The sequence below is a fragment of the Diadema antillarum genome, unplaced genomic scaffold, assembly GCF_040938485.1.
Source record: "Diadema antillarum isolate AM-2024a unplaced genomic scaffold, OU_Dant_1.0 seq00000767_RagTag, whole genome shotgun sequence".
Classification (NCBI taxonomy): Eukaryota; Metazoa; Echinodermata; class Echinoidea; order Diadematoida; family Diadematidae; genus Diadema; species Diadema antillarum.
In genome coordinates, this window is record NW_027271657.1 from 72,737 (window position 1) to 99,775 (window position 27,039).

General features: G+C 38.2%; 3 protein-coding genes across 3 annotated transcripts in view; 2 read left to right on the plus strand and 1 right to left on the minus strand.

The window, feature by feature from the left end:
* Window positions 1-478: 478 nt before the first annotated feature.
* On the plus strand, window positions 479-10,626 carry LOC139738748 (pancreatic lipase-related protein 2-like). Its single transcript, XM_071649387.1, has 6 exons — window positions 479-527; window positions 1,577-1,690; window positions 2,121-2,398; window positions 4,828-5,059; window positions 8,472-8,611; window positions 10,333-10,626. The coding sequence occupies exons 1-6, from the start codon at window positions 479-481 to the stop codon at window positions 10,624-10,626; spliced, it is 1,107 nt and encodes a 368-aa protein (XP_071505488.1).
* A 5,581-nt stretch (window positions 10,627-16,207) lies between these two features.
* Window positions 16,208-22,187, minus strand: LOC139738763 (metaxin-2-like). Its single transcript, XM_071649404.1, has 8 exons — window positions 22,069-22,187; window positions 21,414-21,470; window positions 20,370-20,489; window positions 19,730-19,806; window positions 19,149-19,241; window positions 17,997-18,161; window positions 17,057-17,133; window positions 16,208-16,627 (listed from the first exon to the last, which is right to left on the minus strand). Exons 1-8 carry the CDS (start codon window positions 22,112-22,114, stop codon window positions 16,462-16,464), a joined length of 801 nt encoding a protein of 266 aa, XP_071505505.1. The 5' UTR covers window positions 22,115-22,187; the 3' UTR covers window positions 16,208-16,461.
* Window positions 22,188-25,007: 2,820 nt separating this feature from the next.
* LOC139738749 (uncharacterized) overlaps window positions 25,008-27,039 on the plus strand; it is a 46,321-nt gene continuing 44,289 nt past the window's right edge. Inside the window, exon 1 of the mRNA XM_071649389.1 lies at window positions 25,008-25,095. The gene's annotated coding sequence lies outside the window, so the exon portion shown is untranslated. The remainder of the gene's footprint in view (window positions 25,096-27,039) is intronic.

Consider the following 27,039-nt stretch of genomic DNA (forward strand, 5'->3'; position numbering starts at 1 on the left):
GGGCGTAAACTAGTAGGGTCAAAGCTAAGACCCACATCCGTCGCGTCTTGAAAAATAAAAACAGAACAAAAAACGGGAACACAACGTGTGAAAACATTCAAATGTTCCAACATTTCACAGGTGGTGTGTGTGATAGCAATACACAATTACCACTAATGGCCTCATAACTTAGCGCATTCGAGTTCAGTCATTACGTCGTAATTATACGTAAAACAGCAGCTTATATAGATATCTTGGAAATTAATGAGTAATTATAACTACACTTATCTCATAATCGCCTCCTGTCCACCGCGTGGGTTTTCAGTGACAAGAATAAACTGTGAACAGAATTTACACTGGCTGACGTCACTAGCTGCGGCCAGAAAAGGCGTTACAGAGATTGTGAAGGGTATAAAAAGAAGATCCACTCCAGCCTTGGCTCAGAAAATATCCTGAGATTCAATACAGCTGCTGCTGCTAACCCTTGGTTACCGTCATCATGAAATCTCCTGGACTTGCCATAGCAATCTTGAGTTGCATTGCAACGTGTAAGTTCTGCGATTCTGGAAGACTTTTTTCCTGTCTTTTTTTTCCAAGTAGTTAAAAGTTACTAGCTCCCAACTAGTAGTTGTAAGTTGAAGAGGCACAATTAGTTTGACGAGTAGGAAAATTAGACTTTAGAGACTGATTTCGATACTTTAACGAACAGTGTAAACTGAACACCAATCTTTTTACTACCGCACGAGTGACAAAGATTTAAAGAAATTTACAAATTCTTGCCTTTCTCATGAGATCATTTTTATCACTAAATTATTTTCTCAGTCTTGGAGGGTGGGAGTGATTTTACAACGGTATGTATTGTTATATATATATATATATATATATATATATATATATATACAGTTGCGGAGACCCGCGGAGTCTGCGCTGCTCGGCTGAACTTGCCTGGTCCAGGTTTGTGCCCCGTTGAGTTTGGCATTTTTATTTTGTTTTGTTTGTTTGTTTGTTTGTTTTTTAGTTTTAAACCGTGCCCTGATCTGGTCCCCCCATGGAGATATAATATCTCCATGGTCTCTCTATGGACACGACATAATAATTTTTGTTTTATCTGTCAGACTGTCGGAATATGTCAACAAATGGAAGAAATAAGTAGGCCTATGCAATGATTCCGATAGTGGATTTCGGCAGTGGATTTTGGCTAGTTGTGATGGTATTCAGCTAACTATAACCAAAATTTGAATTTCATTCATGACAAATCTTAGTGTCGATAACACCCAACGTAATGACTCCGCCCCCTAATGATAATAATCCATCGCTATTTATTATCATAATACGATACCACAAAGTAGCATTCAATTCTCTCCTCATAGCGGTACAAAAGTGCATAATCTTTATTGGATCATAATATAACTCATCAGTTTTTTTCTGAAATGACTTCCATTCAAGAAGAAGTTACACGTCAAAAAGTTATTTATGTCTTTTAGATGTAATGTCCCAAGGCTAACAACGCTTGTCTAGAACGTAGCTATAGAGTGCCGTTGGTAGATGAGATATTCTCCTGTTTGTTTGGTTTCTTTTTTCCTCCTCCGTATTCTAGTCTCGTTCTGTCCAGACCTGGCTCCGGTGAACATGCAGCTATCAGACGCCATTCTTAAAGCGTCTTGTCAGGCTAGGCTCCTCAACAACGCTCAATATTTCCTGTCCAGTCCCAGTACGGAGAGCCTCCAAGTTCTGTTACGACATATTAAATGCTGTCACTTTTTTTAGATTTAATTATTACTTTCCTCTTTTTCTTTCGTTCACCCCGTTTTCTTAAAAACTTTAATCTCATAAGTACCGGGACTGCCGTAGATTTTTTTATTTTTTTTTTGACAGTTTAAAAATCTGACAGGGCTTCCACGGCAATGACGGCCTGTTACGTTTGTCAATACCGTCCCCCAACGCTGTCTCACGCCCTCCGTTTTGTTCACGGTGGCCGGAAACGTGACTGCCATGGCCGCCGGGATCTGGGGGTAAACACAGCATATTAGGGCCTTTTGGTCTTTGGACTGAATTTCATGGAGATTAATCAGTTTCATTTTAGATTACTTAGACTTATTGCCTTTGTTTGTTTGTCTATCTTTTGTTTCCCCTTTACCCAGCTTCATTAGGTTCAGTATGTTACGATGATTGGTGTTTCGAAACTTCCCGTGCATGTCATTGGCAAACACCCGACTCGCCCGATAATGTCGGCACCTCGTTCGAGTTGTACACCCAAGACAATCCAAACACTGGCGACGCCATTGACCACGAGAACGCAGCAACCATCACGGCTTCACACTTCCAAGCAGACAGAGACACGAAGTTTTTGATCCATGGTTACACGGACAGCATGGGGGGAACATCGTGGATCGAGATGAAGAACACGCTTCTTCAAAACGTAGGAAAAAAAAACCATCAATAATGAAGTTTGTTTTGTTGTTGTTGTGTAGTTGTAATTTTGTCAGTACGGTCAGATAGTTTGCAGAATGTCCTTCAAATATATTTAAGATTATTTCGCACTTTATAGTTCTTTGTACTTTATTATTGTATTTTGTTCGTTGAGACTTCACCCACAGTAGGCCAAAATAGACATTGAAAAATTCCAGTACATCTCATTGGAATGTTCTTAAAAATTGTTGAAGAGTGTTAATTTCCTCACCTAAACATGGTATTTTGCGATATATACAGTATATCATACATACCCGGGTGTCCCAAAAAAAAGCGGAACGGTGGATTTTCAGTACCTTGCGTTCTAAAAGTGATACATTTTTTTTGACATTATTAGAAAGAGCATCTTCCGCAGAAGACCATGATACCAAAATCATTAAATTTGGTTCAGCACTATTTATTCTACGCCAATTTTTGTAAATGCAGTCATTTTCAATTTTTTGCGACTTATGAGATAATAATTTGGGTGCGACACGCGTTCCATACGGTGAATTGTGTATTAGCTCGTTGATCCATGTCAACAAAAGATAACGCTTTCATATTGGGAGCGCGCGCACACACACACACACACAAACACACACATAGACACACACACACGGGTTTCCCAATGTGAAAGCTGTATCTTTTGTTGACACGGATCACCGAGCTTACACAATATTCACCGTATGGATCGCGTAGTGCACTTTAATTATTATCTCATAAGTCGAAAAAATCCGGCGAAATTTGGCAATGACTGCATTTTCAGAAATTGGCGTAGAATAAAAAGTACTGAACCAAATTTGATGATTTTGGTATCATAGTCTTCTGCGGACGATACTCTTTCTAATGATGTCAAAAGATATATAACTTTTAGACCGCAAGATACTGAAAATCCACCGTTCCGCTTTTTTTGGGACACCCGGTATATATAATACTCTCTATATATTATGTATATATACACTTAGCAGAAAAAGAAAGTAACCCCTTTTTCAAGTTTAGATTTCTCATAGAATATTTGGCTGAAAGCTAATGTATTATATACCATATTGAAGGTAATTTAATTGGCTATCAACCTGGTATGTCAACAAAAAAAGGAAGCTTTACGCATGAGTGAACACTATTGTTTTTCTCTTCCAGGGCACAAAAGTAAAAAATTGCAAAATTGAACAAGTTGTCATTCATGCGTATGTGCTCTTCCATAGAGCAATAAGAACAAACAAAGCATTTCACACAAAAAGAAACATGAATTAAGTTGTAAAAAAACCCTTGGATCTCTATGATATCTTTAAAGCCCAGAAGACCAATGAAGGCTAAAATAATGGAGGAAAATAAAGCACCTTATGTCACGCATCTACAAATGAAATAAGAGAAGAAGTAATAATTCATAAGAATGGTTAAAATTTGAGCTTTTTTCAAATTAGGAAATTGTTAATTATGTTTGGTTTTTTGAATTGTCACATGGATTTTAAATCACCAGATTTAAAGAAATAAACAAAGAAATTCTGCTCATTTAATCATCTTTATGTTTGTTATACCTTATGTCATTTGAAGTTTGACTTGACAGAAAATTCTTATTTTCCCCCTTTATTGTCCACTTTGTTTTTCTTAGAGGTCATAAAGAGATAAAGAGAACAAAAACTTATTTTCCCTATATCATTCATGTCTCTCAGTGTGTTAAACTGGTCTTTTGTCGTCAATGTTATCTTGAAGGGCATTTGCAAATGAAAGAGAACATGTCAATTTTTGCAATTTTTTATTTTGTGCCTTGGAGGACAAAAACGAATGTGCTCACTCATGCGTAAAGTTTTCTTTGTAATTAACCCATTAGCGTAATAGAAATTACCATTAATATGGTATAACTTCTATGAAAAATATTACCTCAAAAAAGTGTTTACTTTTTTTTTTTGATGAGTGTGTATAATACATATTATATTCCTATGAAATAACACTATATTAAAGCTGACATGCTACAAACTAGCCCTATAATCATTACTTGTTAAGCACAGTGCACCCGAACAAAACACGTTAATATCTTTCTGGAGTTTGTCAGGCAAAGTAACGAGGATCGAGCCATAATGAGGTCACAACTCGTCGATAACCCCCCTCTATCATATAGGCCATAGATTTAATAGCTTCGTGATATCCCAAACTTGGCTGCCAATGTATGTAGAGTTCTGTTCGAGCCCTCCGCTGTTTGAACTGATTTCCAAGCACCATGTCGCTCATACAAGACGGTGTTATATTCTTCCAGAGCCTTATAACTTTAAGAGCAATAGACAATAACAACTGATTTTAATAATTACGTTTGCACATGATTCATCCATCTCTATGTTTGTCTTTGGCTCTTTAATTCCCATTATGGTCTATTGTCCTGTCCTGCTTCACTGTAATAACGACCAGTACGACGTAAATGTTGTGATGGTTGACTGGAACCCAGGTGCATCCCGCGGATATCCTCAAAGCAGGGCGAACACTCGAGTCGTGGGGCGAGAAGTAGCCGCGCTCATTCAGGCATTCCACACGGTGAAACAAGCAGCCCTCAGCTCTATGCACATCATTGGCCACAGCCTCGGTGCCCACACGGGGGGCTACGCCGGGGAGGCGTGTGGCGGCGTGATTGGTCGAATTTCCGGTGAGATTTTTGGTTGTCTTTTTGTTTATTCGATTGCGTTTCTTTCTTTCTTTGATTGGCTTGCTTTTTGTGCGAAGATTACTTGAATTTTCAGTTGCACTTTTCCTCCAATCCCTTACATGCCGCCAGTGGCGTATCTAGGGAAAACGGCGCCCGGGGCAAGCACGAAAATTGCGCCCCTAATTTCTGAAAAAAGTGTTCAACCCCAACCCCATCCCGGTAGGGATTTATCTTTTTTGTGTGCAGTGATAAATTTTGGCGAGCGAGCGCAGCGAGCGAGCCGAAAATTTCTGTATTTAAGCTTACAAAACATGGAATTCTTGTCATTTTTTGCTTATTAAATCTTACAATTCTAATCAAGAAAATTAATGGTGACGGCCTTCGATAGATAACGATTTATACCAACAAACTGAGGACTTGAAAAAATACTCCAAATTAGTACGCACGAGTGAGCCGAAATTTGTATATTTCCGCGACATCATCACGTTTTGTTCTTATCTCTCTTTTTTTTTTTGGAGAAATTTTAGCGAGCGAGCGCAGCGAGCGAGCCGAAAATTTCTGTATTTCAGCTTACAAAAGATGGAATTCTTGTCATTTTTTGCTTATTAAATCTTACAATTCTAATCAAGATATATTGACGGACTTATAGATAACGATTTATACCAACAAACTGAGGACTTGAAAAAATACTCCAAATTAGTACGCACGAGTGAGCCGAAATTTGTATATTTCCGCGACATCATCACGTTTTGTTCTTATCTCTCTTTTTTTGGAGAAATTTTAGCGAGCGAGCGCAGCGAGCGAGCCTAAAATTTCTGTATTTCAGCTTACAAAAGATGGAATTCTTATCATTTTTTGCTTATTAAATCTTACAATTCTAATCAAGATATAGTGACGGCTTATAGATAACAATTTATACCAACAAACTGAGGACTTGAAAAAATACTCCAAATTAGTACGCACGAGTGAGCCGAAATTTGTATACCTCCGCGCCATCATCACGTTTTGTTCTTATCTCTCTTTTTTTTTTTGGAGAAATTTTAGCGAGCGAGCCGAAAATTTCTGTATTTCAGCTTACAAAAGATGGAATTCTTGTCATTTTTTGCTTATTAAATCTTACAATTCTAATCAAGATATATTGACGGACTTATAGATAACGATTTATACCAACAAACTGAGGACTTGAAAAAATACTCCAAATTAGTACGCACGAGTGAGCCGAAATTTGTATATTTCCGCGACATCATCACGTTTTGTTCTTATCTCTCTTTTTTTGGAGAAATTTTAGCGAGCGAGCGCAGCGAGCGAGCCTAAAATTTCTGTATTTCAGCTTACAAAAGATGGAATTCTTATCATTTTTTGCTTATTAAATCTTACAATTCTAATCAAGATATAGTGACGGCTTATAGATAACGATTTATACCAACAAACTGAGGACTTGAAAAAATACTCCAAATTAGTACGCACGAATGAGCCGAAATTTGTATACTTCCGCGCCATCATCACGTTTTGTTCTATATCTCTTTTTTTTTTAGATGATTTTAGCGAGCGAGCGCAGCGAGCGAGCCGAAAATTTCTGTATTTCAGCTTACAAAAGATGGAATTCTTGTCATTTTTTGCTTATTAAATTTTACAATTATAATAAAGATATAGTGACGGCCTTATAGATGAGGATGATTTAAATGTAATAAATCTAGATAGATTTTGGCGAGCGAGCGCAGCGAGCGATCCGAAAATTTTTGTATATTTCCGCGTCATCATCACATTTTGTTCTTATCTTTTTTGTGTGTGATAAATTTTGGCGAGCGAGCGCAGCGAGCGAGCCGAAAATTTTTGTATTTCAGCTTACAAAACATGGTGACGGCATTATAGATAACGATCTATACCAACAAACTGAGGACTTGAAAAAAAAAATACTCTAAATTAGTAGGCGCGAGTGAGCCGAAATTTGTATTGACCGATTCTGTGACGCGCTATGTGTATTTTTGGCATGGGCGCAGCCATAGTGGGTGTATCAGCCGACCCCCCTCCGCACTCCCCCACCCCTCTCCCTACATTAGCACGCGCGCAGAATGAAAAACTGCTTTAGCCAATGGGCGTCTCGTACTGAGTGCGCGAATGCTTGCTAGTGCGCGAACCTTTGTTACAAGTGCGTGATAAACATGTTGCGCCCCGGGGTGGGGGAGAGCAGGGGGGGGGGGGGGGGTCGGCTGATACACCCACTATGGCTGCGCCCTGTGCCGTAAAATGTCTGCTGCCCTCAACGAATCCGAATCGGTCAATATTTCCGCGTCATCATTATACGTTTTGTTCTTATCTTGTTTGATTTGGTTATTTTCGCCCCCCCCCCCCCCCGCCGTATGTTCGACACCTTTGGCGCCCTCGTTTGATCCAATGGGCGATCGCTTCAGAACGAAAGAAATAAAATTGCAGCCGCTGCTCCGTGTAACATTTTGCCTTCTAACGATGGCATGTGTGAACACAATATACATTGTCGTTTTGTCCACGTCATCATCACGTTTTGTTCTTATCTTCTTTTTTCTCTTTATATGAATTTTGGCGAGCGAGAGCAACGAGCGAGCCGAAACTTCAGCTTACAAAACATGGAAATCTTGTCATTTTTTGCTTATTAAATCTTACAATTCTAATCAAGAAAATTAATGGTGACGGCCTTATAGATAACGATCTATACCAACAAACTATGTGAACACAATAAATATTGTCATTTTTTGTTTTCATCTTGTTTGATTTGGTTTTCTCCCCCCCCCCCCCCCCCCCCCCCACCCCCATTCTCCCTCCTTCCCGGTCCGGGCGAGTTTTTTTTTTTTCTTCTTCTTCTTCTTCTTCGTCTTCTTCTTCTTCTTTTTTCCTTCTTTTTTTCTTTTTCTTCTTCGTTTTTTTTTCTTTTTTTGTTTCTTTTTTTCGTTTTCGGTGCCCCCAAAGAGTGGCGCCCGGGGCACGTGCCCCCCTTGCCTCCCCCCCCCCCCCCCCCTAGATACGCCACTGCATGCCGCATACATGTTTATACTCTCACAGGAGGATGTTTTCACGCAGTAACAGACATAACAGTCACGGTCTGTCCTATGCATAAATGGCATGGTAGTCCCAATATGTCTTATTTGAATCAGTCTAATGCAAAAACGGATAGCATGTTATGAACCATTTTGTCTGTAATTCTGTCTCGCATATTAACATGAAAAGGACAAAGAAAGGACTGTCAATCCAAGCTTATTTCTATTATCATTTTTTTTTTTTGCGTGGCATGGCAAGTATTGATTTATACTTTTCACGTTATTCAATCTTTTCGGAAATTTCAACGTAATTTGTCACAATAGTGATTGTGTCTTAACATTTTTTTAAGCTTTTCCATCTCTAAATCTTTTTTTTTCCTTCAATCTGCCGTGATCTATAGGTATGGATCCAGCCGGTCCGGAGTTCGGTGGTGATTTGGAACCGGAGTGTCGACTGGATCCGACAGACGCCCTCTTCGTCGATGTGCTTCACACAGACGGTGACCTCATCGCACTTGGTGGCTTTGGACTCATGGACGAGGTAGGCCTGTTTGGTCTTAGACTAGGCCTCAGACACTCCAGCATTTAAAATGTCCCTTCCATCCAAGTATATTGACCGCTATTGATGAATTTTGGTCTGTACATAGCCAAATCAATAGACTTCAAGAAAATATGCATCATAAGATATTGTCATACATTTTTCTCTTATTATTGTTTTTTTTTTGGTGCTCCCTGTTATTCAAAACCCTTCCCCAAAAAGCCAAACAAAACAATACCCTGATCATCTCATATTCCACCTGTGATATCATCTTGCTCTAACACTTGAGCTTAACAACATCCATGCACAGTTATGTGCCTTACTATTCATTGCTGCGTAAAAGTAAGAAATATTTGCCTAAATAAAGAGCATGTGATGCTGGTAACCACTCAATCGACACGATAGCCAAATTGATCCGCATCTTTTTGTAAACAAGAGAAAATCAAAAGCCTTCGTCCCTGGTGTCCAAATCAATGTATCCCTTGGATGACGAGCCAGCCGCAGTACATTATGCCATGGAGTCATTGGCGTTGTACGTTGTCCTCGCGGTATTATGTTTGCGGGGGTTTTACCGAGCAAAATTCTAGCCAGTTTCGTGATGATGATGATGATGATGATGATGATGATCTTTTTTTTTTTTTTGAAAGTGTAGCGGGAGAAAGTATATGATCATTCTCGCGTCAGCCCTCTCCGAAATCATATAGTTTCAAGCAAGACCATAAATTTTGGAGAGTCCCTTTTTGTGCACTCTGAAAACTGCATTTATTATCATTAAATGCATTTTCTACAAAATAATCTGTATAGAAGAGTATTTTCGCTTGAAATGACATCTTTATGTTTTAGCAGTACCTGCCATATAGATTTGCCTTTTACATTGCCATTAATGCTGTATAAAATAATGCAGTTGCAAACTTTATGATGACTACCCCGCGTACTGATTCGTTCAAATTTGTGGGAATGTCTTGGTGGTCAATAATATCGTAGACTTCTATTGTTTTTCTCGATGTTGACCATTATAGGTTGCAAACGTAACACTCTTAATACACGCATCCGAGTCATATTTCTCGAGTGTGGCTTAGGTTCTTATCAGCAGTGTGTCGTGGAAAATCTAGCTGCTTATCGTTTTGGTTACAGCGCCCTCGGTGCTCTAACACGTTCAACCTGAGACGAAAAAAAAAACCCACCAACGTTGTTGTTCTTGGTTTAAAGAAGAAAGAGAAAGAAAGAAATAATTGGGGCCCCATACCCCAACAAATAATTTGCCCCAGACAATACTAATGTAAAACAAATAAATCTTATCGATATTAAACAGAAATATTAAGTAACCACAATGTCTCCTTAAGGGAGCTCATACAGTGTCCACGAGGGAGCTCATATATGTATATATATATTATATATGTATATATATATATAATGTCCAGATTTTCTATTCTACAATAAACTGTTAACTATAATAGAAATCAACTCTGTTTGGGAACTACTTGCATTGCCCGTCAACAAACATGTCTCATTTTGATTTTTTATTTCTTTTTTCTTCAGAAATGTTGCTGATTCTTTTTTATTTTCATTTTTAAAGAGAATGTTAATTCAAATTCAATTCAACTCAATAATGGGTAGATTTGTTAAAAGGGGAAAATGAAGACAAGCGGAGAAAAGTATAGGGGTATTTGTATCATTTTGATCATACTCACCTTTGTGGTTGTGCCGTTTATCTGCCATTTTAGCTCGGCCATCAGGATTTCTACCCCAATGGAGGAAAGGACATGCCGGGTTGCTCGGTCTTTTCGGCAACATGTGATCACAGTCGAGCTGTGGAATATTACATCGAGAGCATTTCGAACACGTGCTCATTCACGGCCAAAGAGAGAGCCGCGACGTGGGAAGACATCAACGACGGTTTGGCTGTGGCTTGCACGAGCTCCGACTGCCCACAAATGGGCTACAGGGCCGACAAATCCAAGGGTGAGGGCGCCTTCTATCTCACCACGAACGGAGATGAACCCTATTGCCAGGGATAAGGAGAATATTAATGATCGATTGAAAATAATCTACGCATTCCATTACACCGACAGAGTGAAACTGAAAAGAAAAGTAATGCATGCAGAGTAGTATAGAGATCCCTCCGATGCAAAATGTTAGACAACGTGAAATTGACCAATCAGACGATAAGGGCATAATATATCATTTGCAGATGAAACAAAAACCCAGCATTAGTGTTTCAAAATAGTTCTAGAATTTGAGTTAGGGATAGAAACAACCAATGTAAAAATTTGAACCAGTATAATCGATGATAAGTATTGTTAAATATACAAAATGTGAACTTTTATGTAAAAATATTTCCAGACTAAACCGTCCACACTTTTATGGTTATATGAGAAAAATAGTGATATCTCCTTATATTTTAGGCTTCATTGCAAAAAACAAACAAACAAACAAACAAACAAACCCAAAACTATATATCAGGATGTTCTGTGATACAAATGACCTACACATACGCTTCAAAAGTGACATCTTAAAAATTATCATTGCTCCCAAAGGTAAACAGGACCTTTAAGAAATTGAAGACTATTGTATTTGTCAGTCGAAATCTCGGATACAACCAACTTGAAAGAGGAGGGCCCTGTAGCCCTAAAGCCAATTCTGACCAATGCTACTGCCACGGGGGATTCTGAAACAATATGTTCACGATGATTATCATCTCGTCTTCAGTATTATTGGCAAATGTGAATTTCTTCCACAATCTGTGTATAAAGCGAAAAGTTAAGGAGAACTGCTTAAATTCATATTAAAAAAACACAAACAAAGTCAACATGAGACAAATCCTCAAGTTAACGTGGTCTTCTCAATTGAATGATCAGTTAAAAGTGTAGCCATTTAGAGATGCTTGGTCATCGTGATCCCGAAGTAAACGGTGGCATTGACCCATAGGGCTTAAATGACAGAGCAGTTTTCATTTTACATGATGAAATAAAGAGTTTATTTTCAGTTTTAGTTTAAAAATGGGTTATGTGTCGTTTTTGAACATTTTAATGGAAGTCAAGCATCAGCTAGAACGAAATTAAACATTTCCAGTGATACTTCAGTTGTCACATAACTAGGTATATTTTTAGGTCATGATTAAATGAAGAGCTTGCTTCTAAAAGGCGCTAAATCCATCATTTTTCAATGGATTTAGCGCCTTTTAGAAACAAGCTCTTCAAATATATCCTAGGTTTTAACAGCTTTAATCTGAAATTAAAAAGAGTAGAGTTACCTCGTTTCGGAATCAAACTCTTCAAATACTAGCAACGAAGGGTAAAAATCATGAGAGGAAAATACAGGTTCTAATCATAGAAGTATTTTTTTCTTGGACTTGATTTATTAACCTTTGATATAAGAGACGTTACCGCAACTTCCAAACAACTTCTTTAAAATAAAAACAAAGCCATAGCTGTGTCGTTTATCACGGTTAATTTGTATTAATGTAAAGGGTGCTTATGTATCTTAACGAAAGGCTAGGATTGTTAACAGGTCAAAACAATTTTGACATTCAACGAATGCCAATAAAAACGACATTTGTATTGGTAAATTACTGTATTTCCCACTTTGGACTTTCCAAGTCAAAATAAGATAAAACTAAGGTGTTTTACTGCTTTGAATTATGACGCAACGAGTATCAGGGGTTAACGTATATAAGCACTTTGCACATTCTTGTGTGCCGTGAAGTATTCAGGCGATGATAAATTCATGCCATTTTGTAGGGAAGATCGCTGTATCAGCACTGGTATCATACGTTTCTAGTTCGCTATCTCTATACCCCTCCCCTTTCCACGCTTCTCCTTGCCACATCTGGTTCCATATAATGTATGTGTTGATGAAAAGAGAAAACGCATGTCAAATTTGTAGAAGGACTTTTTAACTCTCTGTACCGACAGATAAGAATGTTACATTCAGTGACTAATTAAAAAAAGAGATGAAGAAAAGTATATCTTAAATGAATAAAGTAGAATTATATGCAGCATTAGATATCAGCTTTACGTGTTATGATTCTTTCTGTACAGAGGTGTAGTGTGTGTATATCAAAACCTAGCATCTCAGACAATGCCAGAATAGCGTGATAGAAATTTGTACCGAATCTCTCTCTCCCTCTCCCTCTCTCTCTCTCTACTCGTACAAGTTTGTTTTCTCTTTCTGAGCTCTCTCCCCTCGAGATGTTTTTTTTTTCTCGCTCTCCCTCTCTCCTCTCTTTCACTTCCTCTGTTAAATTTAGTTATCATTTTTGTCATTGTTATTGGAAGAGTGTGTCCTATATGTACTTGGACCTGGGAGAGTTTAATGGTTTTCCTTGAAGTGTTGTTGATAAGTGGTCTGAGCTGTTAGAGGATGACGCAATGCCATTGACCTTACACTTTTTTTCTTGCGAGAACGTATGTGATGCATTGAGTGTGTGTGTGTGTGTGTGTGTGTGTGTGTGTTTCTGTTTGTCTGTCTGTGCGTACAGAGCAAGAAAGGGAGCCTGGATGATGAAGTATAGTGATTATATCTACTGTAACTGGTATATCAACGATGCTTATCTACCAAACCAAAATAGAATAAGGGCAAATCTTGTATCGTACTTTAAAGGGAAACTATAGGCTTCGTGTTAAAAAAAAAATCCAAACAAACTGAATAGTGACAAATCAAAATCAGGAAACACTGACGTCAGTCACCATCGCATAGTCAAACAAACCGAGGTGATGACGTCATCATCTCATTATTCTCTCATTTCTGTAAACGTCGATATTTTCGCGCGATTAATTTTTCGCACTGAGCAGCTCAAAAACACATTCGCGGGTTCTTGAATTCGCGCTGGGCAATTGTCAACCTATTCAACATGTATGTGCAGGGGAAAATTGTTGAAAGTTGAAAAGTGGGTGAAAGCTGTTTTCGCTGGTTTTATTATACAATTTGCGCTAGCCAAAAGTAGCGCGAAATACGCGAAAATTATTTTATCACGAAAATTTCTTCGTTTACAGTTGTTTGTACATGAGATTATATGTCATTGTCGGAAAGAGAATATAAAACCTATTCATCGACTTTGAATATATATTGTGATTAGAGCAAAATCTAAACTGAAATGCCAAAACCTTTTTAAATACACTGTATATGTACAGATCAATGTAACTGCGACCAACATAACTGTGTACAAGGAGCCCCCCGGGGTTAAGATAAATGCATTCGCAGATCTCTCACGTTTTATCTTTACCTAAATAATTATGAAGAGTTTGACAGCAAAAAACAAGATAAATGCAATTTTTAGACAATTTAAAGTAAGTCCCTCATCATATTGAGCAAAATAAAATCTTTCCAGCAATACCTCACTTGTCGCATAACAAGGTATACTCTTGAAGTTATGATCAAGAATATTCCATACTTTCTTACATGGGTTTTTAGCAGTTTAAATCCCAAATATTCAAAATTAACAAGAATGTACTTGACTCATTTTGCGATCAAACTCTATACCTCGCATTTCATCTTCTCAGCTCCTTCTGTATGGTTTATTTGAGAAATGTAGAGTATACACTCACAGATGCATTGTACTCACACATACCACAATCATGTGCAAACATACACAAACACATACTTGATCCTGCGATAGCAGGTCAAGATACATACACAAAACACACACACAGACATGCACACCACACATGGCACATACATACAAACAACTGCAGGCATAGCAGCCCTTACATGCTGGGAATAAACTATAAATGCATATTTCTGTGCAGTATATACAACATGTCTTGGTCCACGTTACTGTAGCATAATACAATGTAACATAGACTTTTAAACCCCAAACAAAGTTCTGGTGCGCCTGCAAAAGTTGTCAAATTTTGCTCCAAAATGTGAACGTATGCCTAGGAAATGTGCGGAATAACGCTGTAATAACAAGATATTCAATGGGTAATGACGAAAGTGGGAAATATTAACCAAAAACGTAGACTCTTTCGATATATTGCAAGCAAATATGAAATGGTGCCAGACGGGTTCTCAAGCCCTTACCAGAACTTTGTTTTCACTTTAAGGGATACAATGCATTCACTCCTAAAATACTCATGATTTTCATTGCATAAAGTAGTATACAATAATCAAATCATTTTATATGGCTCATTACAGATTTGGTTGGGCTTACTAGATTTAAAAAAAAATGAAAGTGGAACTTCAAATTCATTTTACAGGTTTTTGGTTTGCACCGTTCCCTTCTGAAAACGGTGCATTGCCATTCTTCATGAACAAGGTAGATTGTGAGCAATGTCATGACTCCACAAGGAAATATCACTGAAAATGTGAGGAATGTCTTAAAACAAGTACATGCAGAGCAGAACATTTTATCTTCACATCTGCAGAAAAAGCAGCCAACCTCATTCAAGTTGACAAACAATCACACTCTGGTGGAAATTTACACACAGTCAACCTTGCCTAAGTCAAATCTATTTGGACTGAAGAAATAGCTATGACTTAGAGAAAATTCAACTTATGAGGGATTAAAATTAACAGAATATAAAGAGAAGAGGATTTGAAAAGACCTTCGACTTCAAGGCAATTATTAGACTTATAAATGTGAGGTCGACTTAAGCAAGGTTGACTGTATAGTGTCTTTTTAAAAAATTCATTTGGAATGTATTTGTTCTTTTTGTTATTCATAGATAAATGGATCATTTCACTAGGTTGTACAGTCATTCAGTACTATGACTATTAATGTTGCCTTTGAATACTGAACATTTTTCTTAAAGTTAGTCATGAATTACATGATGTTTTAAATCTATTAATAAGCCCTGGACAGAGACAAGAAAACAAAAACCTTGTGAAAACTGCAGTATTGTACCACAATAGTAGTTGTTTATTTGTTTGTGGTGCAACAATTAAAACCTGTACCATGGACAAGGATACAACATCACAATACACTCTGCCCTTATCACCAGGCATCCATACAGATATGAATGACAAAAACCTTAAACCTGGCTAAGAATAAAATAACTTTAAATCAAGCCCAGCAACTCCTGTCCTTCCATCACCCTGTCTCTACTCTTTAATTCTTGATATGGTTATTTAAAGTCAACCCAAATACAAAATGACCGTTATCATCATGAATATTCATTGCACCAATGCAAAAACAGAATATAAGATGTCATTACATATTAAAGTATCAATTTCAAGATTGACATGAGTGGGTCTATCTAGTTGAAGAAAAAACCCTTCATAATTTCAGCTTCCTGTAATGCAAGATCATCAACAATTCTTTGAAAGTGTGCACTGTATATGGCATAATAGTGTTTGTTGGTTTTTTTCTGTTTGTTTTTGGATGAATTCCATGAGGCAACTGGTATTTGCAAAGTTATAACCTCATGAAAATATTGCCTCTCATAATAGAGAAGCAAAGTATGCTGTCTCAAAGATGGCAACCCAAGTTTCAAAATACTACGCCCATGAAATATACATACATGTATTGTGTATACAGTATGTTAATCAAGCAAAGTTTCGTACACTACACGTAAGAAACATTTGACTGAAATACACAATCTTGGCACGGCAAGAGTAGTTGCTTCCTTGTTGACAGTGATCACAGAAATTCATGTAAGGGGCATGCAGATAAGATAGAGACTTAGAGTGTGTTAGATCCCTCTACAGAGCTGACTACCACACATGCCCAGCCAGGTTTGATCCATCCAACGATAACATACTCCAGTCCAGCCTTGACGAGAAATGATGTGGCGGCAACACCAAAGTCTTTGACCCACAACACTTTTTTGTCGTTGACATCAACAATCAACACCAGCACACGAAATAAGTCTGAGAGTCAACGATGCGCCAACGTTGTTTCCCTGGCAACGGAATCATCTGCTCCTCTCGCGTTCGATGAAGTACCGGTCCCTGATGCGGTCACAGAAGCGCACCAGGTTGTCGTACTTGTTGACCATCCTGGCCAGACGTTCGTCCTCTGCCTCCATCATCTGAAGAGTCTTGAGGTGGCCGTAGACCAGAGCGTCCAGTTCAGTCGGTCTGCAAAGACATTTAGAAGACTACATCACTTTGAGTATAGCAAAACACACTGGGAAAAACCATGTACAACCTGTGAAAACAGGGTCATTGACCTTCACATTGTGCCTATCATTATAATACAATATATGTATATTGTCACATTTGTCTGCTTACGTTTCCTACTCTATCAGTATTAAAATAGACATTTCAAATATTTGAACCAAATGCACACAGCCACTTCTACTTCTATTCCTTCCTCTGATAATTTATGCAAACCAAACATCTGTCTCTCCTTCCAGTTGCCTTGATAAAATCATTTTTCTTTAAAATCATTATTTATGACCACGTTTTGTACACATCCACCCAATCCTGAACATATCCCTCCAAGAGCCCTCTATGTCACTGGTAGGTGACAAGATGGTGCTGACATGGGCTGACTCTAGTACAAACCTGTCAAGAAAGAAGTAATTCTGCTCGCCCAACTTGTCAGACAGAGCCTTGCAACAAAGGTTGACTTCGTCATACACCTGATTGAGAGATAAAATGGAAACAAACACATATCATCAACAAACAGTACAACCAGACATCTGTGTTGTCTAGAGCTGTATAGCCAATGGAGGAAACTGAGGCCCAGACCTGAAAAAATGATAGCTTTAAAAATACACTGTAAAACAAATTAAACAAATCTCTACAGAACAAGCTCTCTCTTAGTCTCTAAGATGTCTAAAGCAGGTCCTACTACAATGTATAGGACCACTCAACTAGCATATTCTTATCACATGAAAACTCCAATGTGTATACAGCAAAAGATTGGTAATGTCTGAGTTATGCTTGAGACAGACCTAATCTAACAAAACCAAATATATGCACATTTACATGAACTTTTACAAATAAGATTTAACCAAGCAATAAGCATGACTTGCTTTTCCTGTTGAACTAGACTATTTTGATGTCTATAGTTAGCATTGAAGGATGGTTGATTTGAATTGAATAAACATACATACAGGGTCGGGGATCAGTAGGTCTTGTCACAAACATGATGGCACAAACACTGATCTGCTTTACTCAAATAGTGTTGATTAGTTTGTCTTGTTTTCATATCACTTTCACTTTCCGTTCCATGACTGGAAGGAGTGAGCCTGTGGTTCAATGACATTTGCTCCTGTGACAATTGCTCCTATGAAATATCTGTACACTAAGTCAAACATAATTCTTCTAACAAACATACATGTAACCCTAACCCTAATCCTAATCCTCACATCAAACTAAAGCTAAAGCCCTGTTACAGCCCTTACCCTATGGCTAACCCTAAGTCCTTGGAGGAGAAAACAAGACCAGAGCAATTGTCGCAGGAGCAAATGTTGTGTCAACAAGTCTGCCACCAGTTTACCTGTTCAGGGAGGAAGTCATGCCAGCTTTGTGCCTTCAGGTAGGCCATGATTTCTCGCTGCTTCAGGAAAGGTAGGATGACATCCAGGGGCCAGGGGTAAGGGGAGCCGTAGCGGGGCTTTGTAACCTCGTCAGCAGTCTTCTTTACATTCCAGGCAAGAAACAACTGAATGTGCAACAAGGAAGAGGAGAATGGGAGATGAATCGGGAGAACAAATAAGTAAATAAGATGAAAAGATGGAGGAGGAGGAGGAGGAGGAGGAGGAAATGGGAGATGAATCAGGAGGACAAATAAGTAAATAAGATGAAAAGATGGAGGAGGAGGAGGAGGAGAAAAGGATACAATCAGGAGGATACACAAGATGAAGAGATGGAGGGGGTTGACAAGGAGGAGAAGAAAAAGAGATAAATCAGGAGGATGAACAAGATAAAGAGATGGAGGATGATGAGGAATAGGAAGAGGAGGATGTGGAAGGAGAGCAAAGAGAAGGGAAAGTGGGACAAGGAAGATATGGTAAAGGTGATGAAGGAGAAGAAGACACAAACAGGGACAAGATATAAATACAAACAAGATTTTGAGTTGGCACAGGAACAGGAGTCAGTGGCAATCCCGATAATATTGCTATCATCAAACTCGCAAGGTTTGACAGCATGTGTGCGTACACAACGTCTTATTATGATGTTCATATTTGCGTGGTAAAGCATAATTTGTACAAAGCTACAAGAGAGAATACAGCAGTGTTCCCTTTCAATTTGTTATCAAGTCTGCAGTTGCGTTATAAGGTGAAATCACCTATCACCATCATTTTGACACCCTGGTAATGAATGACCTGGATATCTTCCACTGATAAATTATGGAAGCTGATGACTCATGAAACTGCTCGAAAGTGTCCAATTTCAGCCAAAAGTAACTTCAAGCAGAACACTAAGACAAATAGAACGCTTGCATAACCCTTTGATATTTAAATAGCAAAAGCCTCCCAAACACACACAAACACACAAATACACACACACACACACACACACACACACACACACACACACAAACATACATACAAAAAAGCAATAACAATAACCAATGATAAATCTATGACATCTACCCTCTATCCTGATTCTACGCTGTATCTGGATTCAGACTAAAATCTGAATTTACCTCGGCCAAGTAGAGTCTGTTGATGGATAATGCCATGTATGCCTTCATCTCAGACTTCTGTCCACCACTCAGCTCTTCAGACAGTGATACACCCTTGAAAAAGAAAGAGAAAAAGACGGGGGAGCACATGATGATGAAGATGTAAAAAGTGATACAAGTATTGTCATTTTGATACAGATCACTTTAAGTAATGTCAAGTAGTTTTCTCCTTTGCCCTACCTCAAACAAAATGACATAAAGGGCAGTGAGATGGCTCAATCTGTAGCTGGTATGCCTTCAAATGGCTTGGTTTTGAGTCCCAGTGAGTTTTATTACTGAGCAATGTTGTTTGCAGTCATTCTTTTCTGTATTAATACTCAACTTATCACAACTCTTCTTAAAACATTATCCATGGTTCACATAGTGTATACAGTCAAATCTCACTTCAGTTCTGAACAAGATATTTTAGCTATCCAAGTCTTTGCTACGTCTATCAAATCATTCTACATTTTACTTGGTCATTCTTGCCCATATCTGATATTTCAATAGTATCTGGCAAAATTAGAAAGTATTGCTTGACAACATGAAGCTGGTGTACTTACTTTCATTGACAAAAATTCCACAATTGGGTCAAATTCTGAGATGATCTGGGATCCTGCTTTGATGAAGGGAACAACTCCTAGGAACAAGAAAAAGAAAATTTAGTTCCGGTAACTTTTTTTTTTCTATTTATATGTAGTTCCCGGTAACTTTGATCTGATAACCTTCTTCATCAAATAATTTGTCAACACTGAGATAGATCTCCACTTCAGAATTGCACCGTTATTTAATGCATACTAGAAATGTGCAGATAGAAAGAGAAGCATAACTAAATGATGCTCTGTCAATGGATATACACCTGGCTGAAATGATTTCTAGATATGATATGAACCAACTAGTAATCAGGGATTAGGGTAAGCTCTACTCAGCCAATTCTATCCACATAGTCCAATGATAGCAAACATTATTTGTGTAGATACAAACTGTATCTCAGATATCTGTCATCAGCAAATAGCTTCCACAGAAGAGATAGACACAGATAGGGATATATAGATAGCTGGACAGATACAAATATAAATCATGATACGACAATGATGAATATAGAAAGACATGGAAAGTATGAGACTGAGAGTGTGAAAGAAATGTAATGCCAGAGAGAGTATGTTATTGCTGGTGTAACTGCTGAGCATAATCACACCTTACCTGAAGGAGACATATGTTCTGCATTGCTTCTGAGCTTGATCAAAAATGGGATGTCACACATCTTGAGGAAAGCTTTCACGGCAAGACACTGCGCTCTCTCAGGCAATGTGATCTGGTCCACTGGGAAATGAAAGAAACATCCAGCTTACAAATGCTTCGGTAATTCCATTTAATTTCATGCTCACAATCCACAGTCTAGGGTAAAAAATTCTTGTCATTATGGGCTATATCAGCTTTTCTTATTTCTAATAGAAATCCATAGAGTTCAATAAAGCATTCCATAATATACAATGCAGCTCAATGCATCACACATACACAACATGACTTGGAATACATGTGCACCAAGAGAAACAAGAAAAAAAGACAGAAAATCAGTTAATTGTGAGATATTGCAGACTTGTTCAGAAGCTTAAAGGGATAGTACAGTATTGGTGGAGATGAAAATTTGGCTTTAACTTTTTTTTCGAGATACCAAGAAAACACTTATGATATAGTACAGAGCATACCATTTTAAGAGGAATTCAAAGTTGATTTAATGAAAATCGGGTTTGGAATGGCTGAGACATTCAAAAACAAAGTAAAACAAAGCGATCGTAATAAAGTGTGGGTCCCACACTTTATTACAATCGCTCTTTTTTGGATATCTCAGCCATTTCAAAACCAATTTTCATCAAATAAACATTGAATTCCTCATAGAATTACATGCTCTTTCATATTTCATAAGAGGTGTCTCATTATTTCACCAAAAAATGTTAGAAACCTGAAATTACTGTAGGTCTCAACCAAAACTGTATGATCCCTTTAACACAGCTGACTATCCTTTTTATGATTAATTGATTTTGTGATCACTTTACTGAATTAAGGCATAATGTGATGCTTCAAAGGTTATATGTAGAGTGTTTGCCAAAGATATTTCTTTCTTTCACACCTAATTCAGTTTCAATAATTCAATTAGAGTTCTACACACTCTATCTTTGATTCTGAAATTTTTACAGACATGTTCAAATTCATAATATGAGAGACAATGTGGCAATGACAACAAACCTTCATATGGTTGATAAAATTCAACATCATCAGGAATTTGAGGCTGTCCACCAGAACCTATATCGCAAAATGGAAAGAAGAATTTAATGAAATACAATTACATCAAAGATCCTACACTCTTTGATTACCTAGATCTAGACTAGATGTAGATCAAGTTAATGAAAATCTCTTTCATATCCAGACTGGTTAGTCTCAAGCAATTTAGATTAGACTCTTTTGGTCTAACACGGTTAAAGGTTTAGACTATTTACTCTGCCTGGCTGGGCTGCCGGCTGCCGGCTGCCGGCTGGCTGGTAGTGGTAAAATAGTGGTAAAATTGCACATCTTCAGCGATAATTACAATGCATGCTTATCCAATAGATCTAATTACAAATGGGTGAGATAACGCTAGTCCCACCAGACGCCGAGCGAAGCACAGCAGACTTCTGCTGTACAGCGACAGGGCTGTGTCCTACTCCGTCCTCCTCCATAAACATGATAAACAAATGATAAAACGAGACGTCAGCAACATTACTCTAAGTTGCGGTGACCAACATGAAATAAAGTACGTGGGACTACTATAACCACATGCATGTATGTTGGATAATTCTTAAATAAAAGTGTGACATATATCAACGAATAAAACATATTTAATCAAGTTTGAGATAATCATTACCACTGTTGTGTATTTCAGCCGCCTGCTGAGCCAGTGAAGTTGCCATTTTATCCAAACTCAAACGCCGCTGTGCCTATGAAGCTGTGTTGTGTAGCATTCGCCGGTGAATCTGATCCGAGCCTTCGACTCATGCACTGCACTACATACAGTACAGGTATACACACACGTTGGGTACACACGTCACACGTACACACTCAACGCACGATACGATTACATAATCATGGAGTCTCCCGATCCCAACACGAATCGTACAACAAGAACAACAACAACGACAACGAGCAGTAGCCTAGCCTACTGTTGTACGTATTCTATTGTCGTCAGCGCCAAGATGCCATGTGCAGGAATTCTTGCAATCAGGACACTCAGTGAGGTGTCCAAGAAGGGAAGATCGAGTCAGGGAGGTGGAAGAGCTAGAGTCTCTTGACTTTAACCTTCCTATGATCCTAGGAAGATGAAACTATTCTTAGGGCATTGTTGTGACGAACATGAAGCAACCCTTTGGAACTCGTAGGTTTTGTTGTGATCTCCTTTTCCGTGGTTATCTTTATTCTTGTTTCAGTGTGTGGTGGTGGTGGGGGGGGGGGGCGTGGGCGTACCCCCCCCCCCCCCTCCCCGTTCCACGGCTCTGCAACTTATGCTGAGTGAGGTGTGAAAACTAGAGCAACATGCCTATCTTTCGGCAATAAGTGGAACCACAGCTTGAATAATACTGTAACCTATTGAATAACTTTGTCCAATCAACTTTGTGTTGTGCGTAAAAAAAGAAATGCAGAAATAAAATCAATAAATCATCAACCAATCAATCATTGATTATCATCTCAATCATCAATCAATCAATCAATCAATCAATCAATTGCAATCGATTAAGCAAGCAAGCAAGCAAGCAAGCAGTCAATCAGTTAGTTGACATCCAACAGGGCTGGATCATCCAAAGATGTCCATTCGATCTCGAAATACAAAAGACAGGTGTAACTCTAATTCGGCCTTTGTTTGAGTCATGAGAGGCATTTAACAATTCCCAGTAGTGCAGGGATGGTCTATAAGAAAGTTGCCTGAAGAGAGAAGGTTAAACAAAATGCTTTTGATTTAAAGTCTATATTTGTTATTAAAGTACAAATCGAAAAAAAAAACCGCACAAAATACAAAGTACAGACTTTGTTGTTGCCGAAGAATATCTAGCGTCACAGTTCCCCCAAGATAGAGCATGGATCCATGTGGTACATATACTTGGATTTACCGACTACAGTGTTTTTTTTTTTCTTTTTCATACTTGTTCTTTTCTGCAATATGATTCCATTTCAGAATATCTTATGCCTATAAGTTTGACTCTGATTTGTATTTAGGAATGCTTATGATAGTGTTATATGCATAGAATGATTGAGTGTTTGTGTAAACCTGATCTTAACATGTATGCATCATATAGATTTGATCTTTATCGTGTTGATGATGTAGATACGTTGATAGTGATAATAGCCTGAAACAGCAAAGTGGAGTTGGTTCCTGTCATATGTTAAAATATTAAAATCAATATGCATTATGCACACCAAAACATTTTATGACTCCCTTCATAATATTCTGTTGGAAGTACAGTATTGCATGCCTATTCCCACTCAACACCATAAACCAGCAGCATAATTATGTTCAACTACCAGTGCCTGCAGTTTTACTTTTATGTTTGCTCTAAGTTTCCATTTGTGCAATAAAATTCCATTTAAGAATAATACCTCTTAAGTTTGATTCTGATTATGGATGTGTTTAGGTATGATAGCATTGTTTATAAAGTGACTGAATGTGTAAACATGACTTTTTTTCAATATAATACACCTGTAGATTTGAAACTTAGTGTCAGATGATGACGATGTGGAACATACATTGGTAAAGATATTTTGGGGGATTTGTCATAATTTCGTGCCTGATATGTTATATCTTGTACATGCTCCATGTGGAAATTCATTTTGTCTTACCGTCTATCTTTGTAGTATATCTGCATGCATGTGTATTGTATACAATGTATTATGGTAACTTTGCCATCCAATGGTAACTACCATTGGATGGATGTGTGTAGAGTTCTGTGGGACCATGTGCCTTTAAAGGGATCGTATAGTTTTGGTTGAGATCTAATTTCATGTTTCTAACATTATTAAGTGGTGAGATGATGAGAAACCTCTTATGAAATATGAAACAGCATGTAATTCTATAAGGAATTCAATGTTTATTTGATGAAAATTAGTTTTGAAATGGCTGAGATATCAAAAAAAGAGCGATTCTAATAGTGTGGGACCCACACTTTATTACGATCGCTTTGTTTTACTTTGTTTTTGGATGTTTCAGTCATTCCGAACCCGATTTTTATCCAATAAACTTTGAATTCCTCTTAAAATGGTATGCTCTGTAGGCCTACTATATCATAAGTGTTTTCTTGGTATCTCGCAAAAAGTTAAAAGCCCCATTCTCATCTCCACCAATACTGCACCATCCCTTTAATCCCCGCTTCATTAATACACATGGCTACACTGTTTCGAACACTGCCGTGATACAATAATCCAAATTTTCTGATTATTACCGATCAAAAAAGATAGTTATGACACAAAATAATTCGAGCGTTGTTTTCATACTATGGAAATAGAGATCAGTGGTTGTTTTGGGCACCATTCCGCTAAATTAACTGAATTCGAGTATTATTTTCCTGACAAACTTTCTAAGATGTCTGCCGCCATCTTTAGTTCGTTGAAACTAAACACCGCGAAAGGATCAAGGTGACAAAAAGTCAAACACAGGAGTTTTCCGTCGGTTTCTAATGCGTGGGAAGCCGCACGTCAACGCGGGTAAGCTGTCAAATTTCATGGAGTGTGTGTGTTTGTGCGTATCGTGCACCACAGTGTACGTGCTATTATAATGTGTGTACTGTGAATGAACGGAAGTTTTGCCATCGCCAAGATAAGATTACACGGCGACGATAAATCGAAGTGAGATTTCTGTTGAGCTAAACAGACACCGGAAAGTCACCTGTTGCAACAAAACTGAGAGGTAAATTTTCACGTTTTTTCACACTTGAGACTGTATTAATGTCTCAGGATATTTCGAGATAGGTTGTTGGCGTAGACGTAGCGTAAATCTTGTGTTGTATCACGATTGAATTGATCTAGCTAGATCAAAACTAACACTGTACAACTACCATACAAACACTTCGTAGCCAATAAATCATGGGGTGCCACCTACGGAGTAGTGATAGTTTCATATCGGTAAAGCCCCCCGTGCGATGCCTGGCCACAACCTGTAGCTGTACGTGACTTTGGCTTTTTGTGGTAAACACCTGTCATGCAGCCAGCGGATGACTGTCGAAGCCGTCTTCTTTTCACGGCTTATTGATTGTTTCTGTACAAATATGATGAAGGATTTCTAGACCTAACTTATCTGGAATGTTGAGTCATTTCTTTCGTCCCCACATAATATTATAAAATTTGATGGTACTTTTCTCCTTTATGAAATTATGTTCAAAGTTAAAGTGAGATAAAAATTACTAACAAATGTTAGAGATCTACTGTACTGTACTGTATGCATGATAGAGGTCTATGTCGTGATGTGTGTGCAAGCTCCAGTATCAACACCTTTTCCACTTCTACCTGATACTGGTGCTACGTACTAATGTAGTGAAGTGTGTACAAGATGTACTGGTCTATAGACGATAGTAATCATTCATGGTAATGGGGAATAGTAACATAGACTGATATTGTACAAACTCACAAAGTGTAACATTAGGCTTACTGTTGTAGATTGATTACGAGGTGTGAGGATCGATGCGAGTTGGATAATGACGAAAGAAGAATGTTGTGTGCCGAGTTGGCAGAAGTAAAAGAAACACTTTACGTAATCCCGGTGTCGATGTCATCAGTCATTCTGTATGTTGTCAGATGTCCCCCTACAAACAAGTGACAGGTGTCTTTCAGATGTTTTTGTAGACTGCCAAGTACTGAAGTAGACCGTACAAGTACAACGAATTACTCTCTAGATCTGTAGAATACAAATGTACATTGGGTTCTAGATAACTACATCTGTACTAAACTACTCTTACACGCAGTCCGACCAGATGCCATGCAAAGCATGGCTGCGACACTTGTGTTCTAATGTTACAGCGACAGGGCTGTGTATAGTTACTCTATATAAGTCTAGATCATGTAGATGTATTTACAAAATTGTGTAGTTCTAGGCCACCTCATATAAAAACCTCACGTACATTGTAGGTAATACCTTCAATATGTCATCAGAACTTTTGACAGTTTTGCTTGGTATACAGTAGACTCATCTAACTTAGTAAGTATTAGTTTTCAAAGCACAGAGGACCCTGAATGGGTGATTTCAAGTTCGGTGCTAGTGCTAGTGCTATCTGGGCACTAGCACCGGCGATAAAACCGAACTTGAAATCACGTCGGTGTTGGGAAATGACCTCAAAATTATGACGTATTTCAGGTTGCTGGGCTCAATGTTGAATGTCGTCTGCTGAACCGAACTCCGCTGTTTGTGTTAGCGATTTACATGCTTTTTTGCCATTGACTAACACTAGCCAGTAGGGATTAACATTTTCGTCATTTCAAGTTCGGTACTGGTGTTAGCGTTGCTGTGCGGAACCCACATTCACGTCCATAAGTACAAGTTTTGTAGATATTCGTTTTACGTGCGAAGTCTATGCCAATGCAGTGCTCGCCCACGTAATACGTAAACGAACACTCTAGACATGGCTACATAAATCTGAGCCTGGGAACAAAATTAAGAGAGTTGTATTTAGGGGAAGGGACGAAATTTGTGGCATTTTAATCTGTCTTCCTCACTACGTGTCTAAAACAAAGCAGTTTTCGCTACATCTTTTAATATTTGACTGTAATCACGCGCCATCACTTTTTCATCGCGCAATTCCCGCAGAGCTCACGGTCCTGCGAATCCAACACGTAGTGCTGGTGATCGATGATTCCAATC